Genomic DNA, 17,624 nt, shown 5'->3' on the forward strand with positions numbered 1-17,624 from the left:
GCCAAGCCAGCACCAAGGAATGGGTGGCACTGATGCCAGCTTTGGTGCATCCTGCCTCCATCCCTATAGAGGGGATGGATGGACTGACAGGGAGCAGATGTTCATACCCAGCTTCCATTCTGGATTAACATGGATACAAATTGGAGCATGGGAGGTTTAAGGTGAATATCAGAATTTTTTTTTTTATTGTGAGAGTGACAGAGCACTGGAACAGGCTGCCCAGAGAGGTTGTGGAGTCTCCTTCGCTGGAGAATTCAAGACCCGCCTGGACGCCTTCCTGTGTGATGTGCTCTGGGTGACCCTGCTCTGGCAGGGGGGTTGGACTAGATGATCTTTCAAGGTCCCTTCCAACCCCTATGATTCTATGATTCTATGATTCTATGATTCTATGAACAAAGAGTTCTTCCAACCCTGTCTTCTTCTCTCCTTGTATTCAACAGTTATGCCTCCCTTGGTCTGGGGGGCTCACAAAGAGCCAGGGCTGCACCTCCAGAGCTCTATCCCTCCTGCAAAGCTGCCTTGTGTTTCCATGTGGAGTAGAGGGGAATGAAGGAACAGTATTATCTGCACTCTGGAGAAGACATGAGAGCATTTATGCAACTGTGTCTTACCCAGACTTATCTCCAGCTCGAACACACACGGACGAACAAAAGAGAGAAAACCAACTTGCTGTGAGCAATAAGTTTCCTCACTGCTTATTCACTGCTCTCCCAATCCATCATCTGTCCAGAGAGCTGAAGCGGTGTTGGTGGGCAGCAGGGATGGATGGAGATTGCAAAGTAGCTGAGATCAGCATTTAATTAAAAAAAAAAAAGAGGGAGAGAGATGGAAAGTTGTCTGCTCCAACTTTTTAGCAAGGCCTTCAAAAATATTGCACCCGCTGCAAATTTTAGTGTATTGCTCATGATTTCCAAGCAGAAATCAAGGCTTAAATTCTTTGGAAAATTCATTAGAGCTGAGCAATTTGAGCAGCTGAAGATGTGACACATCGGAACAAAATCAAGAATACCAGCTCTGAATTTCGAAACGTCACACTTGGGATTCTCTCGTCTGCATCACCCGAGTATCTCCCGATGGTCAAGCGCGCACAAGAGAGTCGCGCTCTCCGTGTCACGACGCTGCAAATCTTTTACTGATCGCTCACTGCAGGGAGCTTGTCAGGATCCCCCGCCCGCCCCCAGTGAAAAACCCCTTCGCCCCCAGACACGACCAGCACTCTGCTGAGCCAGGTCTGCCGTGTGGCTAAGGCCAAAGGCCAGTGGCTCCCTGCATCTCCTCGGGCCCTGGAGGGGGGCACCTCCCTGAGGGACCCCAGTGAGGGACCCCAGAGCATCACCTCCCCAGGGACCCCAGTGAGGGACCCCAGTGAGGGACCCCAGGGCATCACCTCCCCAGGGACCCCAGTGAGGGACCCCAGTGAGGGACCCCAGGGCATCACCTCCCCAGGGACCCCAGTGAGGGACCCCAGTGAGGGACCCCAGGGCATCACCTCCCCAGGGACCCCAGTGAGGGACCCCAGGACATCACCTCCCAGGGACCCCCCCCCATCCCGCTTCCCGCCCAGGCCTCCTAGGGGGCGCGCGGCCCCGCCGGCAGCGCGCGGCGAGGGGGCGGGGCCCCGCTCCCGGCGGCGGGCGCTGATTGGTGGGCGGCAGGCTATAAAAGGAGGCGGGCGGCGGGGGGACAAAGCAGTCTGCGCGGGAGCGGCGGGCGGGCGGGATCCGGGTCCCGCCGCTTCACCTGGCCTGGTGTCGTCCTTTAATTTATTTGCATTATTGGTTTGTGTTTTTTTTTCTGAGGGAGCCGGGTGTATTTTTTTTTTTGGGGGGGGGTGTTTTTTGTTTTTCCCCCCCCCCTCTTTTGTTGTGGCCGCCCGACGGGACTTCAAAAGCGGAGATCAATGAAGGAGAGAAGAGCCAGCCAGAAGTTACCCAGCAAGGCGGTGATGGATCCCAACCAGAACGTGAAGTGCAAGATCGTGGTGGTTGGGGACAGCCAGTGCGGGAAGACCGCGCTGCTCCACGTCTTCGCCAAGGATTGCTTCCCTGAGGTGGGGCCGGGGGGTCCGGGGGGGCTCGGGGGGCTCGGTGGGTCGGTGGGCTCGGGCTGACCGTGCGCTTCCCCCCGGCAGAGCTACGTGCCCACCGTCTTTGAGAACTACACGGCCAGCTTCGAGATCGACACGCAGCGCATCGAGCTCAGCCTCTGGGACACCTCGGGTGAGCGGCTCCCCAACCCCCCCCCGGGGGGTGGGTTTTTGGGGCTGGGGGTGTGGGTGTGTATTGGGGGGTGGGGGTGTGTATGTGTGAGCGGCAGCCCCCGCCGGCCGGAGCAGCCGGGGCGGTGGGAGATGGGGCTCTCGGTGCTGCTTTCGGCGTTCGGTTGCGTTGCGTGTCTCGAGGTGTGCCGCGGTGGGGGTTTTTTTTGGGGAGGGGGAAAGGCTGCGATGAACCTCCCCGCAGCGGTTTGTCGGCCTCGCAGGGCTGTGTGCGTTCCCGCCTGGCTGGCTGGAAGGGGCTCGCCGGGGGGAGATCCGGGGGTACCTCTGCTGCTGCCTGGCAGGAGAGCGAAGGGGTGTTGATGTGTGGTCCATCCCATCCGCTCGCGTTCGAGTTCCCTGTGGCCTTCTTAATGCCTGCTGTTCTTTGTAAGATGTAGGGCTTCCCCCCCCCTCCGCCCCTGCTTCTGAGAAGCCATGAGAAGGCAGGGAAGCCCGGGGAGTTGGCAGCTCTGGCTCTGAGGGTGCAGAGCTGGCCATCCTGCCTTGCCCACCAAGCCGTGCTCAGCGTCCTCGTCGCTCTTCCTTTTGCGCCCACTTTTCTTCAGTGGCCGTGTCAAAAACCCTGGTTGAGGTTCTTCGTGCGTGGCTGTCTTAGATCCTGTGTTTGGCCAGGGACTCCTCCAGATCCTGTTGTTGTTGATAATTGGAGTTCTCTCACTGCTTGGGGGAGGGGGGGGTGAGGATGTGCCCCTGAACTTCTCAGCTCAGTGCTGGAGAGAAGCGTGGACAGTCTCTGCTGCTTAATAACTGAGCACCTGGGGAGCAGTGGTCAGGGGTGAGTGACACCATGAGCCATTGACACAGTTCTGGGTCAGCATTAACTCCACAGAAGTGACTGGGGGGAAAAAAAAAGTTGCCTTTTCTTTTTAGGCAGGTTGTGTCAATAGCTTGTTTGTGTTGAATTTGGACCTAGCAGTTCCTTCTACATAGGAAAGTAGTCCCTTCACCAGAAACAAAAATGTTAATCCCTTTTTAAAAGAAAAGGAGGATTGGCTCTCTTCTGTTGAGGAAATGATTCCAAATTCTTGCAACACCGATTACTGGGAAAAGGCAGTCCCTGTGCCCACAACCAGTATCAGCAGAGCTCTTGAACTGATTTTTTTTCTTCATCTTCTGCCAAGTAAGATTTGCAGACTTCTAGAGTGTGTCTGGTTTGAGCTTTCATCCTGATTACTAAGCTGGCTGTAACGAACTCCCTGGAGTAAGGGCTTATGAAAAATTAATAGTTAGTGAAGGTATTTTGGAAAATTTTATCTTTAGCTGTTAAATTACAACACACTTGCAGGTTAAGCTGTTTGACATGGGAAGGCTTGGAATCTGTATGTCAAAGGCTGGAGGCACCCATGTAATAAAGTATTCTGTAGCACTTCAAAAGACAAAAGCAGTGGAAGCAGCACCTGCCAGCCTTTGTGTGTGCACGCCATCCTCTCAGGCCTGTCCTGGAAGTAATAGGAACTTGGACCAAGTCAGAAGCTTGAGACCAAGTGGCTAATTTGTCTGCTATCTGAAACTGAAGAGGAAATGTTTGAAAGAGCGAGTACTGGGTCTTATAAAGCATTACACTGAGCAGTGGATCCTCTGGCTGTGGGACTGCAGATGAAGAGTTGTTTCCCCATGAGCAGCCCTTCTCACCCCCTGCAGCAGGAAGCACTGCCCAAGCCCATTAACCCGATGCAAAATCACATCACCAGATAAGGGACATCAGAAGATAAGATAGTGTTTTGGCATTATCTTAAGTTCTTGGTAATTTATTTTTTACAAGTCTTTGTCTCAGTCCTCTGCTGAATTAGACTGAAGGTCAGTGACTTTTTTTTTTAAAGCAGGACTAGGTCTAGTTAACTTAAAAATATGACTGACTAACTGCCAAATAGTAATGGAAAATAACGTCCATTGCAACATGGGGGAGGTGATGGCTTGAGTCATTTGAGGTACTTCAGTATCTCTTGGGGTAGAGGGAAGGATGCTGTTTAGCTGCATTTAATTGCAGCATGCTGCAGATACTTTCCAGATGATCTGGTCAGTATTTGGTATTTATCTTAAACTCTTTCTTTTCTAACTAACTGGGAGCGTGCAACAGGCTGCCTTGCAGGTGAGTTAAAGGAAATGTTGGGTTTTGCATTGAACCCTTTAGGAGGAAGGTCCTGCCACTTTCAGCATTTTTTCACTTGCTGAGAAGATGAGAAGCTGTAGGCACTAGTTAAAATAGTCTTGTGTTGGGGTGAAAACAGGCCTTGCTATCCTGTTTTTCTTTATGATCCTTTATATAATAGTAATAGTGTGCTCTTCCCTAGAGGACTCTTTAAGTACAAGATGTAGAGTGTCACACAATTGATAGAACATTTTAAAGCTAGCTGTGAAGTTATTGGGGGGAGGGTTGTTGTGTCTTGGATATGCCCATAGAAATATGGGACAAAACACTCTTACTTGTAAGAGTGGAATGGGAAGATTAATTATTCAAATATTTTCTGGTACTGTCTAGTTCTGCAAGTCAGTATAAAGATTTAATTAGCCACAGCATTAAGGAAAGTACTTGCCAACTTGAATTTCAATTGGGTTTTGGACTACCACCCCTTCTTTCAAAGCAGGAATGTCTGGTTGCAATCTTAACTACACCATCAATTACTGCTCTCTGTGGTAACAGCAAGGCAGTCTGGAGCTGTTTGGGAGCTGTGTGCTTGTTTTGCTAGGTAGGGTGTTAAAAGTTTCTTCAGGCTGAAGCTTCATCTTGTAGGCTCATGGTCTCTGAAAAGCATACTTGTGTGTTAGGTGTCTTTGCCTGCAATAGGCACGGTCTTAATGTGCATTCACCAAGGTCTTGATTTCTTCCATTAAATTGGCTACTTTGATACTTAAATTTCTTGCTGCAGCAGCAGCTGAGGCCCAGGCATCACGTCCTATTAATTAGGTTTACATACCTGTGGCTCCCTAAAACATATTTTTGTTTCTTTTTTTATTGTTTGAACTGTGGAAACTGCTGGATACTCCAATAGAATAATTCTCAACAGGCCCAGAAATACTTACACACTGCTGAGGATTATCATATAATTAAATCCAGAAGGGCCTTAGAGCTTTAAATCAGGTTAGCTTTACTGCGATTTGAAGGTGCACAATGTATTCAGTGTCTGTATAGAAACCTAATATTAATTATAAAGCTTTTTGCTGGAATCTGTCAGAAGACATCTGAAACTTACATGAATTAAAGTTACTGGTTTCCTCAGCTTGCTGGCAGTAAGCATTGTAAAGGAAATGTCAAATTTCTCTCTGCCTTCCAGATCACTTGCAAGTTGGCTGTGTCAAGCCATGTGATTTTTCTTTTTTTCCCCTCATGGCAGAGTAACTAGTCTTTGTAGGGTTTTTTTTCCCCTTTAGAGGGGAAATAATTAGAATTGATAACTGGGAATGCCAGGTCACCTTCCAAAGTCCTGTTCTCTGAGCTGCTATGAGTACTGTGATATTCATGTGCTTGGAGGTGATGTGTTCTATGATAATGTAGGTCATTTTGTATACTGAATTTCTCCAAAACAGCCCAGGTGGGTTGGGAAGGAGGAAAACCATCAGCAGTGAGTCAGCTACTTCGAGTGGCCACTGCAGTTTTTGATGTGTTTTATACCTAGCTGATAATTAGTGAGCCCAAGGGTTTGGGAGTGAGAATGCTGCTGTTCAGCTGTTCTTTCACTTGACTGGAGTCCAAAAGGCTATAAAGACGAATGCCTGATGGCTGCTTGGTGGTGTGTAAACAGTAAAGTCTTGCCTGTTGCTGAGCACCTATTCCCTCAGGGCCTGTGGGCGAGAGGAGGCTGAGCAGCCTCAGGAGCAGGAGCTGCCCAGGTCCAGCTCTGTAGGTGGAATCTCCTGGTTGGAGCTTCTTGGGAGTGGTAGCTTTAGGTCCTGCAGACAAATAGACCATCAGCTCTCTGCCATCTACCATCTTAAGAGTAGCACTAAATCATCAAAAAATTAAGTATGCTTTAACTCTTAACAATGTAAATTCTGTTATTTATTAAGGTAGCAAAATTTAAGCCCAAGATTGGCATCTTCTGTGGACCAAAGCCACCCATAGTGCTGGGGAAGGGTTTTATTTCTGCTTTAAGGGTGAATTTATGCTGTACCTTGCACAAACATAAGGTTTTAAAAGTAGATTGGTGTTTAAATTAGTTTGGCTTAAATGATTTAAACTACCAAATAGATCACGAAAGGGGGATTGCAGCTGGAATGTACTTCCACCACAAAGTAAGATGAATCACAGCATTATCAGCAATTCCTTGATAAAACAGGGAAATGATCAGTGTCGTCCTTGACAAAAATGTTTTATTTTGCAGCAACAGAATCACAAACACAAATAGGCTTTTTTTTAATCTCCCACAAATACCCTCGCTGTAGCCCTGCATGCTCCGCTCAGTTTTCTAGGGTTGGCACAGCTTCAGATCTGCAGACTAGCTTGAAAAAGAGTGCGCAGCCTTACTGGGCTGTGCTCAAGTTGTCTGTTCAGACTTGTGCCTCATTCCTGACATTCCTGGCTTCTGAGGGTTTCTCTGGGCAAAAGGATGAAATGCCAGATTGAATAGGCTTGCACAGCGAGGGCCGCAGCCCCTCTGTATTTGCACAGTAATAAAGGTTCAGTTATTGCTGTTGAATGAGCCCAGGAAATTTCCTTTGTTGATCCTGCAGCCCGAGTAGTTTAAATGGTTCCTGCTTGTTCTGCCACACACTAACTCGAAGAAAAGGAGGTGTCAGATATTAATTCCTCCTAGGTTGCACTCGAGCGGAAAGAGCTGCCTATAAAAGTGCACTTCTTCTAGCTCAGCATCTTTCACAGGAGAGGCTCAGGAGGAAAAACTGAAAAGAAAAACCCTCAAAACAAACAGGGCTGCAGCTGACACAGTAGAAAGGAGTCTCAGGGCTGGAGGTGGTGACTGGATGTATACATAAATACATGCTGATGGACATATATGGTGTGTTGTATCCCTGAAGACTGCTGAGTGAGAGGATAGGTATGTGTCTAAGGAATTAGTTTCTGGGTGAGGCTTTTTTTTTTTGAGACTGCTTTCTAGCCAGCAACCATTTGGCCAAGCATTAATGATCTTCAATCTTGCCTTTACTTGCCTGAGCTTGGCAGGGAACTGTGCTAGCCAGGCAGTGGCTCTCACCAGTGTGGAGGCTGGTGCTGGGCTGCAGGCTGTGCTTTGGCTTCTTCAGGGCTGCAGGTGGCTGGCTAAGGGCACAATTCCTCTGTCCAGGGCAAAGAAACTGGCCCTGGAGCTCCAGCATAAATAACTTGGCCCTGGGGCTGCAGGCTGGAGGCACTGTGTAATAGCAGTGCAGGAGATGGCTGGGAAATAATTAGTAGTAGAAAATGCTTATTGAGAGTCAGTGCAAGCAGAGCTGAGCTCAGATGAATAGTTAACTATGGGTCAGCTTGCTTCCATTTCTTTTGAACGTGTCACTTAGCACTGAAGACAGCTAAGTGTTCTCTTGAAGAGTGGTTTTTGACAGCTACCTCTTCGTTAGACTGACATCATTTATGAAGATGAGCATTTGAATCAAATCGTCTCGTTCAACAAATTACCTTCTGCTACCTAGTTTGGTAATGCTTCATTCCCCATGTGTTACTCTTCATTTCAAAAACAACATTCCTGGGATTCTTGACTCCTTCCTTTCAGTATAAGCTGCCCAACTCAAGTCGTCTGTGATACGTTCACACCATTCCCTGCTCTGCTTTGTGCAACACCATGAGCTGTCTGTCAGTTAAAAACCCGAGGAATTTCTCTAATCCAGTTAATAGCCTGCTCAGCCTCTGAGACCTTACAGCCAATTAGTTCTAGATAGTTGGAAAATTGGTGATATAATTAGCTGATAACCCCAAAACTCCTGAAAGCTGTATTCTTGTTGCCTGTGTTCCATGCTGTATTTTAGGCTCATGAGGGAAAAATACAGAAATAAGACTGTATGACTAAGAAAACACATCTTAAGTTACAGGCATGCATTTTAAAGCCCAAGCCCTTATCCTCTTGGACCACTTAACTGTTTAAGTACCCTTCTAAATTAGAAGTGCATTCTGCTCAGAAAGTGAAGCTTCAGCAGAGTTAAGGCCTGACTGAATGGTGGCTCAGTCACTGAAACTTCCTAGAAACAAGACTTATTTTTTTTTCCCCAAACCTGCTCCCAGGTTTGCCAGATGACAAAAATCAGATTTCTGACTCTGGAGATGTATTTGTAGCTCTGCACATGATAATTCCTAAAGAAAACAGCATATCCCTTAACAGCTCTGGAAGCAATACATGCACAAAGTGCAATATTGAACCTATTTATGCTCCATCAGATTACTGGATTAGCTTTGATCTAGCTGATAAAGATTTTATGGGTTAAACATAAACATTTATTGTAAGCATATAGTGGTTTACAGACTGAAGCTTTTTGTGACAGATAACTTGGGTGCCTTTCTACAGGACTGGGATTCTTTCCTGCTGGAGTACTGCAACAAATGCTTTCATTTGAAGCAAGGGTTACTTCTAAAAATCAACTAAAGATGCTTTTTGCACTTGGAACTATTTGTTCTAAATTAAACGCTGGAAGAATCAAAACTGATTTAGTTCAAAACCTTCAGGTTTGTTGTTTTTTTTTCCTTGAAAGCACAACTGTGACAAATCTGCTTTGAAGAAGCCTTTTGGAGGTTAAGGATTTGTTCTCAGAGTCAAATCCCAGCAGGTTAATGCTGGGACTTAAACTTGGGTTGACCCGATTTCCCTTTCCTTGTTATTTGGGGCATCACAAGCTTTTGGTGGGAGATGGCTCACTGGGGTGCCATCAGTCTTCATTACTTGGGGAGGCTGCTGCTTTTGTAGGTGAGAAACAAAAGGCAAGTGGCACAAGGAGCAACTGCAAGGAGTGGTTTGGGAATACAATGCTATTGAAGAAAAAGATGGTAGCTGGGTGCTAGTGAAGAGCTTCACTGAAAACCTCTCTAAGTATTCTGAATATGGTTGAATGACTGCAGAAAGTGAAATATATAAACTAATAAAAATGTCTGTTCCCCTCCCTGCAGGGTCTCCTTATTATGACAATGTCCGCCCACTCTCCTACCCAGATTCTGATGCTGTCCTGATTTGCTTTGACATCAGTCGGCCAGAAACTCTTGACAGTGTGCTAAAAAAGGCAAGTGTTCAAGGAACATATGAGTACAGAACTGTTTGAGTAGCTTGTCTTTAAACCTCTGCAGGGTGGGGACTGTTCCCTGCGTTGGAAACTTCAGTTTGTTTCTTTTAATGGAGAGATGACAGGACCGCACTCGCACCCCTAGAGCTTGAGATCATTTGTTTGAAAGGAGTGAATGTTAATTGAAAACAAACTCCTTCATGCCCACTCATAGGTGAAGTAAATTCACATTCCTCAGCCCTGAGACAGCAGTGAATAGTTCAGGGTGCTGTGAGGTGCAGGGCTGGGTGCAGCAGGGATTTGTCTCTCGCATTATATGCGTATAACAGACAGGGCTGAGAAACATTGCCATGTTGCAAAGACAGTTAAAACGTGCCTGCCAAGTGTTTGGACTTTTGCCATGGCTTTACGTAATCTCTCAGCCTGAAGTTGGAAGGACCCAGTGACAAATGCCTCTGGAAGCCACCAGAAGGCATAGCAGGGGCACGGAAATGTGATCCTGCACCAAAGTCCACAATTTTTCACAAGCTCGGTGATCCAAGATTCAGTGCCAGACTGTTCCCAAGTTAAAACATGGGATTTTTAGAATCAAGCTCTGTGTTTGCAAGGTGGTCCTGCTCCTCTCCTTGGTCACTGGCTGTGACTCAATTTTGCACAGCTGTTTTTAATGCTTAATGACCTGAAGTTCCTTTTTTTTTGCCCTGTAGCTGGGGCCAGTGATTCTTTTGTCACCAGGAATAAAGTGGCACACAATGCTCTGAGTAGCCTACAGAAAATACTTAGAATCTTCTCAGCTACTGACTGTGCCAACAAGCATCTAGAACTCTTTTTACTGTCCCTGATAATGTTGGTGACTAGGCTGTTGCTTAATTCTGTGAGAAATTTTTCATAATATGCTTTTAAACCCAAATGACATGCTTTGATTTTAGGCATTGTGTGCTCTGTTCAGATTATGCAGTGAAATGTTTGCCTTTCTCGTGTCCTCAAAATAGCCATGTGGAGGGGGAAGAAGCCCCAGGAATATATCTCAAAAGTTCTGCTTGAAGGGCTTATTACTGGTTCACAATAGCTGATTTGTGTAGTTAGAGGTGTGAGGATGTAGCCATGAGCCAGTGTTTAGCAGTGCTTATTTTAGGGTCATACAAGACCTGCCTTTGCAGCTCCATCCTGAGGAATCCTTGAATGTGGGGACACCAGGTTTCACTGGTTCCTGTCTCCCACAGGCTGTGGCTGGGTGTTTACCACCTGTGAGGAGTGACAGGCCTGCAAACCTTTGCTCTAGTAGATAAGCAATCTCAATTCATTCCCTCTGGATTAGTAAGTCAGGGGAATTAATGAGTGTATGAGGTTGCTGGATTTCATCCTTGACCAGGTTCTGCCTGAACTAAAGGCCTTCAGAAATGAGCTTGAAGGTGGGCACAGCCGTTATGTAACAGTATTTCCACATGGAATATCGGGACCTATTCAACTTCACCTACTGTCTCTTGCTGATTTGGATTTAAACGTTAGTCTACCTGAGATGTAACAGCCACCTAACATTTTACAGTGGAAAGGGGAAATCCAGGAGTTCTGTCCCAACACCAAAATGCTGTTGGTTGGTTGCAAGTCAGACCTGCGCACAGATGTCAGCACACTGGTGGAGCTTTCCAGTCACAGGCAGACACCCGTGTCCTACGATCAGGTATGTGCCACGTCCTTCCCTGGGCTTAGAGAGGGGAGATAAGACTCTCTTCTATCACTGTAACCATCTTTATGACCAACTTCTTCCTGTGTTGAGCAAGTACATCCTAGTAGTCAGATGCACAAGCTGTAGTTGCTGCTGGAGGTGGATTTGAGAGGTGTTAGGAGCCAAGTCAAAGCCTACCCACAGACTGGAAGCAGCAGAAGATCATGCAGCCCCACAACACCTGCCTTAAGCATCCTAAGATTGCAGCCTCATTGATGGCAAGTAGCCTTTAAAGTGAATTGAAAAGAAACTTGCTGCATTTCTGGGCCTGCAGAGGCCAAGACAGGAGCTGAGATGTGATGTCCTGTTTGTTTACTGATAAAGGAGGAAAATTTTTTGTCAAACTTAAGATTTGAATCTGATACACTTGACTTCAGCATCATGACAAGCAGTGCATGTAGTCTGACCCCTTAAATTGTATTTCCCAAAAGCATCTCCTGTGGAAAAACCACCTTGTAGCTCTCTCTGAAGGTAGCAGCAAATCCAGAAAGCATTTTAATTAGAGAGTGAGGAGTTTAGAGCCAGGCATCAGGGGACAGAAACCAAGGTGAAAGGGAAAGGAACCAGGCTATGGGAGAGCAAGAGGTAGGGAGTGGGAGAGCTGGGCTCTGAGGTAAGCTTCCCCTTGTTACTCACCTGTATGGTGTGTTGCAGCTGAATCATGGTGGTGGTTTGAGATACACCCTGCAGGGTGGAAGAGTGAGAAAGGTGCCTCCAGAAGTAGCTTTAACTCCTGTGTGGATCCTGGGCTACCAAACAGTTTTGATGTGTTACCCACACACACCTCAGGTTTTCCAATCCAACAGCTCCCCATGTGTGGTTACTAATAATGCAGCCTCCTACAGTGTGTTTAAATTTGAAAGTGTGAAGATACCATAAACTGAGTGTCTTGATTAAAATAGAACATGGGGTGTTGTACTGTGATGGCTTGTGCTTCTTACAGCACTTTTCTACACTCAGTAAACATCACTCCATCTCAGACAATTTTGTATGAAACTAAATGCCAGGTTTTTCTTACCTTAGTGTAAAAATTTCAGAAGTGTCCTTAAATCCTGCTGGCTCCATTTCTGGGCATGTTCAAGGTCAGGTTGGACATTGCTCTGAGCAATCTGGTGTGATTAAAGGTGTCCCTGCTCTGGCTGCATGAGGGGTGGACTAGATGGCCTTGACAGGTCCCTTCAGCCCAAACCATCCTGTGATGGTGACCCCTGCCCCCAGTATGCCAGCCAGTTCCCAGCCAGCCACTCCTGGGCAAACATTTCTGAGGCTGTAAGGTAAAGGCCAGGCTTGGGTAGTAGCAGTTAAGGTGTTTAACCATGGGGAGGGCTGTCCTACAATCTGCTACTCCCCTTATCAGCCACTCCCTCTTAGAACTGATACCAGGGTGGCTGCACCACTGCTGAGCAAATAGTGCCTTCTGAAGACCTGGGTCTGGCTCGATGGGTGCCATCAGCCTGGCAGCAGAGCAGAGAGGAGGGGTTGGACTGGCTTGTGCCTGCATCTCAGGCCCGTGACTACGTGAGGGAGTGGCACATCAAGGATGTGGTGTAGCTTACTAAAAAGATTAATCCCTCAGAAGTAAAATTCTGTTGAAACGACTCCATTTTTCACACAATGTTGTATTGTCTTCCAGTAGCCAAATCCACCATGGGAGACTGAGGCATTGTCAGCTGCCAGAGCCACGTGTTGTTTTCCTTGTGCTGCTGGAACAAATATCCCTGCTTTGACTTCTAATGCACTTCAAGAAGTGCTTGTATAACCACTAATGTCCTTTTTTCCCCTTTTTTTTTGCCTGTTCCTAATTAAGAACTTGATAGAACTATTCCTGACCCAGAAACCCACAGCACATTTCCCTGTGAACTTTGCCCCTTTCATGGAGATGGCATCCAGGCTCCCCTCCAGGTCAGGGACAAGCTGACTGGCCCTTAAGGCAGTTGGAACACATTTTCCCTTTGGACAGAGCAGGCTTAAATCTGGAAGCTTTCAGGTCCAGACCTTTCCCAATGAGCACGTGGTTCACAGATGCAAGTTGAGGTGTGAGGGTGAAATTGCTAAATTGGTGCTACTAGTGCTCTTCTGGCTTCCTGCAGTGGTTTGCAGGTCACTGAGCTGATCCTCCTCTCTTCCAGTTTGCATTTATCAGCAGAGGAGATAATGTTTGGATACTCGTTTAACTCATCTTGGAACCAAAGCTCTGTTTATTTAGCAAAATTAGCTGCTGGCTGTGGTGCTGGAGCTTCAGCTTTGCTTTCCACAGACCCTTGTGTGTGGAGAACAGTGCTGGAAAGGAATTGTGCAGCTTGCTTTGGCTCTCTGGGGAAGCTTGGGATTGATCACATGTTCTTTTTCCCCTTAGGGTGCAAATATGGCCAAGCAGATTGGAGCAGCTACGTATATTGAATGCTCAGCCTTACAGTCAGAAAACAGCGTCAGAGACATTTTTCATGTTGCCACCTTGGCGTGTGTGAATAAAACAAACAAAAATGTGAAACGAAACAAATCGCAGAGGGCAACAAAGAGGATTTCACACATGCCTGGCAGGCCAGAACTGTCCACAGTGGCCACAGACTTGAGAAAGGACAAAGCAAAGAGTTGCACTGTCATGTGAAGGACCTTGGTTGCTTGGAGAAGGAGGAAGAGCATGTCCAGGAGGGGTGGGAGCTCAATGAAGTACCAAGCCACGTGGTATTTAATATGAGGGCTTGTGCCACTGCTTTAATGGAGACTTCACCTCTTGTGTGAGACTGTACTTAGGAACTGAGCAGCAGGAAGAAATGGCTCTGAGTGAGGTGGCATCAGGAGATCTTGACACATTGAAGAAAATGCCAAAAAAAAAAGCAAGCAAGCAAACAAAAAGGGAAAATGTTTCAATGTGCTGAGAGAAGAGGGTGAATGGGAAAGGAACACTGCAAAGGAGAGAGATGTCATTGACAGTGCTTGTTTCTTTTATTAACGCTCTACTCCTGGATGCTACCACTTTGATTTCATTAAAATAATACTTTCATGGTTTTGCTTTGGTTCTTTTTTAAAGAAGATGTTATTAATGTGCCGTCCTCATTAAGGAACTGTCCCGGTGACCTTATAGTTGGTTTTCCAAAGGATATGATCTAATTTTTTTAGTAGCTCATTGTTAAAATGGAGATTATACTGAGGCCTGTGCATCACCAGGAGGAAAAAGCTGCACGTGAGAAGTCTGGAGTTCTGCCTTCCCAAGAGGGCAGAGAATCTCCCTTGGAGCATGTTGGTCGTGAAGACAACCCTTGGAGGTTTCCCAGTATTGTAGGTGCCCTCACACTGTGGAAATGAAAGGGATCAAATCGGGCTGTGGGGGCAAAGTACCTGCCCCTTGCAGGACTCTGACTTTGTGTTCCTCTGTGTGATTGTAATTTAGAGTGGAGATGGTCTCCAGTTCTGGTGTACTGTATGGGTATGTGGCTGTAGGTTCAAGTGAAAGGTGCTAGGAGCTATGATGACAAATGATCCTTGGTTTTACAACCATGATAATTCATGAAGCCTTACTGCCCATCTGGGCAAGCCCTGAGACTCCTCTGCTTCTGCTAGGAGCTGGGTGGAGCCCAGGATTCAGCCCTCTGTCTGTGCTACAGAGAAGTGCTGTTCTGTGATGTGGTTCACTTTAGTTGTCTTTTGGGGAAAAAAAAAGCCAACCCCAAGAATCTGCAATTGAGCCAGAAGAAGCCAGGTTTTCTTTTTGTGATGTTCCTCTTTCTGGGGCAAGCTCTCTCTCACTGCAGACTGCCTTTGCTCATGGGGAGGAAATAGGGTCTGAAGAACTGTGAGGCCTTAAGGGCTCCCCAGTGGAAACTGGATACTGCCCTTTAGTCTTTAAGATTAATACAATACATATCCAGACAACAATCAGGAGACCTCGGTGAACCAGTTAAGCGAAATTCCTTTTTGCTTACTGAATACTATTATTACATTAAATAAATCAGCCTTTTAAAATGGTTTGCAACCACTTACTTGACCGACTGAACTTCATAGCTTCTCTCAGGAGGAGGAGACTGGAAGCTCTGACCAATGTGGCTGCTTCTTGGTGAGGACAAGCCTTGTGTTCCCAAGGGTAACGCTTCATTTTGGAAGTGTCAAAGCTGTGTTCACGTTTACTTGGGTAAAGATAAAGGGTTCCTGTAATTCAAACAGCTCTGTGTGTTCCCAGCACTTTGTTTCATCTGGTAAAAGAAGAAAAAGCAAAACCAAAACCCACCCATTCTGATTATTTCCTACAAAGAGACATTTTTACCACCATAAGAAGCTTCTGACAGTGTGCTTAGGGCAGTATTACAAAATAGCTGGTAAGTGCTTTCTGTATTTAAATATTGTGGAAAAAATAAGTTATAACTGTTATAAAACAGGACATCCATTACTTTTTTTTAATTGTCAAAGTCACTTTGTATGTTTGGTTAATGTTTCTGCAGTATTTATTAAAAATGCCTTTTCTTTTTCTTTGAATTAAAAAAAAAGAAGTAATTGACTTGTAGTGGAAATGGCCTTTGTGTCTTAGTTCATGAGTACTTGTGTGTGTTGGACATGGTTGTACTGAGCTGGGGATCAGCGTGGGATTGGAATAGAAATCAGTCTCAGCCTTGCAACAACCCTTTGGGCTCTTGGGTGTTATATTGAGGCATGTAGTGTGGGTTTCTTAGCTAAGTCAAAGCCAAGTTGGGTTTCTTTGCCTCTAAAGCACTGAATCCAGAAGTTTAATGAGGTGTCACGTGTCAGGTTGGTCTGAGGAGCTGTTCTTTGCTACCCACTGCGAGTTCAGCAAAGACACTTTCCCAACCAAGGGCTGTGCCTGTTTTCTGTCACTGTTGGGTTGTCTTGGTTGCTATGGCTTCTCTTGGAAGAGTTGTCCCAACACGTCAGCTCTGCTGGGTGTCCTGTTTGGACACAGGATGTGATGCTGAGTGCAGCCTGGGTGGTCATCCTCATTGCTTTGACAGGGTTTTCTCCCTTTGTAAAGACATAAAATACCAGGTTGGAGGAACCTCAAGGATTATCTGGTCCAACCTCACTTGGGGAAAGCCAAGGCAGGAAGAGAGCTTCTAAGTGTGTCTGCTGAAGTACCTGTGATTTCTCTACCTCTCACATCGGGCAGAAGTCCCAGCAGCTGCTTATCTCTCTAATGCTCAGACCCTCCTGTGCTGAGCTGATCATCCTTCTCAATTTATTTATTTCCTCTTGGAGCTGGAGGTTACCTCTGCCCATGTGCAGCTGGGGTGGAGAAACTCCTCTGCTGAGGCTGCTGCAGTGGAGTGTGTTTGGCCAGGGGTTAATTATGGTGAGTTACTGAAACAGGTTGCCCAGGGAGGTCATGGATGCCCCCTCCTTGGAGGTCTTCAAGGCCAGGTTGGATGGGGCTTTGAGGAACCTGGTCTAGTGGAAGGTGTCCCTGCCCATGCAGGGGGGTTGGATCTAGATGATCATCTAGGTCCTTTCCAACCTAAACCATTCTATGATTTGATGATTCTATCTGTATGCCTAAAAAGCTGTCTTGTCTTTGTAGTCTGACCTTGTCTTGTTTCAGCCTTTGGCCTTTCCATTTAGTTAATGTGTGTTGGATTGATGGGATCTTGATGACTGAATTTAAGTACACCTTGGAGGTCACTAGTCGAGGATTAAATCATCAAGGATCAAACAGTTTGACTCCTTCAATGACTTTGAATCTCTTGCTGTAAAGGGTATTTCCCAATCCATGTTTAACCAAGTGTGTGGTTCCTCTCAGTGCTGGAGGAGCAGTTGGGCCACACAACTAAGCTTCCTTGTAACCCTTCAGGCCCCACATCTCCAGTTCTCCACACCAAGTGCTCAGTGGTCTGACTGGCATCTGGCTACAGCACAGCTGGGTTTGCTCACATGTGGTAGAGCAGTAAGTGCAGAACATGTCTGGCCAATCTACAGACCTTCTGGGTTTTGTAGAGCCTGCTGTTCCTTTGCAACCCTCTGATCTGCTGTTTTCTGGGTCTTTGTAAGATTGGGAAGTAGGTTAGAACAAAAGTAGGTTAGGACAAAGAACTTCCTTGAAGTTTCACTGGAAATGTGCCTTCCTGGTGACTCTAGTTTCACTTTTGAGATCCATCAAAGTTTGTAACGAATTTTTGACCCATTTAACGTGTGCTTGGTTTCATGTCACTCCCTGTGTTAGACCTGAGTGTGGTGTGGTCACAACTCCAACTGGGTTAGGGATGTGTTGTTACAGGTACTCTAAATCCATCCTTAGACTCCTATGGAAAGGAGATAAAGATCCATTTTCAGTTAATGTTGATCACTACCCTCCTTTTGTGCCACCTCCTCAGTCCTGCTTTATTTTGCTCTGCATGGATGGAAGGTGGGAAAGTCTTGACTTATCTATGGATTCCTTGGAACATTAAAAAAGGCAGTTGGTGGGTCTGTCTACAGCCTCTGACCTTGCCAATCCTTTTTCTCTTACTGCTGCCAGTTTTACCA

General features: G+C 46.4%; 1 protein-coding gene across 1 annotated transcript; it reads left to right on the forward strand.

The window, feature by feature from the left end:
* The first annotated feature begins 1,852 nt into the window (after window positions 1–1,852).
* On the forward strand, window positions 1,853–15,664 carry RND3 (Rho family GTPase 3). The gene is made up of 5 exons (XM_051623552.1): window positions 1,853–2,050; window positions 2,132–2,219; window positions 9,324–9,433; window positions 10,980–11,114; window positions 13,516–15,664. Exons 1-5 carry the CDS (start codon window positions 1,901–1,903, stop codon window positions 13,765–13,767), a joined length of 735 nt encoding a protein of 244 aa, XP_051479512.1. The 5' UTR covers window positions 1,853–1,900; the 3' UTR covers window positions 13,768–15,664.
* The last annotated feature ends 1,960 nt before the right edge of the window (window positions 15,665–17,624 follow it).

The sequence above is a fragment of the Apus apus genome, chromosome 6 (genome assembly GCF_020740795.1).
Source record: "Apus apus isolate bApuApu2 chromosome 6, bApuApu2.pri.cur, whole genome shotgun sequence".
Taxonomy (NCBI): domain Eukaryota; kingdom Metazoa; phylum Chordata; class Aves; order Apodiformes; family Apodidae; genus Apus; species Apus apus.

Coding starts and splice junctions, on each gene's coding strand:
- RND3 (XM_051623552.1), top strand. CDS start 1,901: ATGAAGGAGAGAAGAGCCAGCCAGAAGTTACCCAGCAAGGCGGTGATG. Junction 2,051..2,131: donor CCAAGGATTGCTTCCCTGAG/GTGGGGCCGGGG, acceptor TCCCCCCGGCAG/AGCTACGTGCCCACCGTCTT. Junction 9,434..10,979: donor TTGACAGTGTGCTAAAAAAG/GCAAGTGTTCAA, acceptor AACATTTTACAG/TGGAAAGGGGAAATCCAGGA.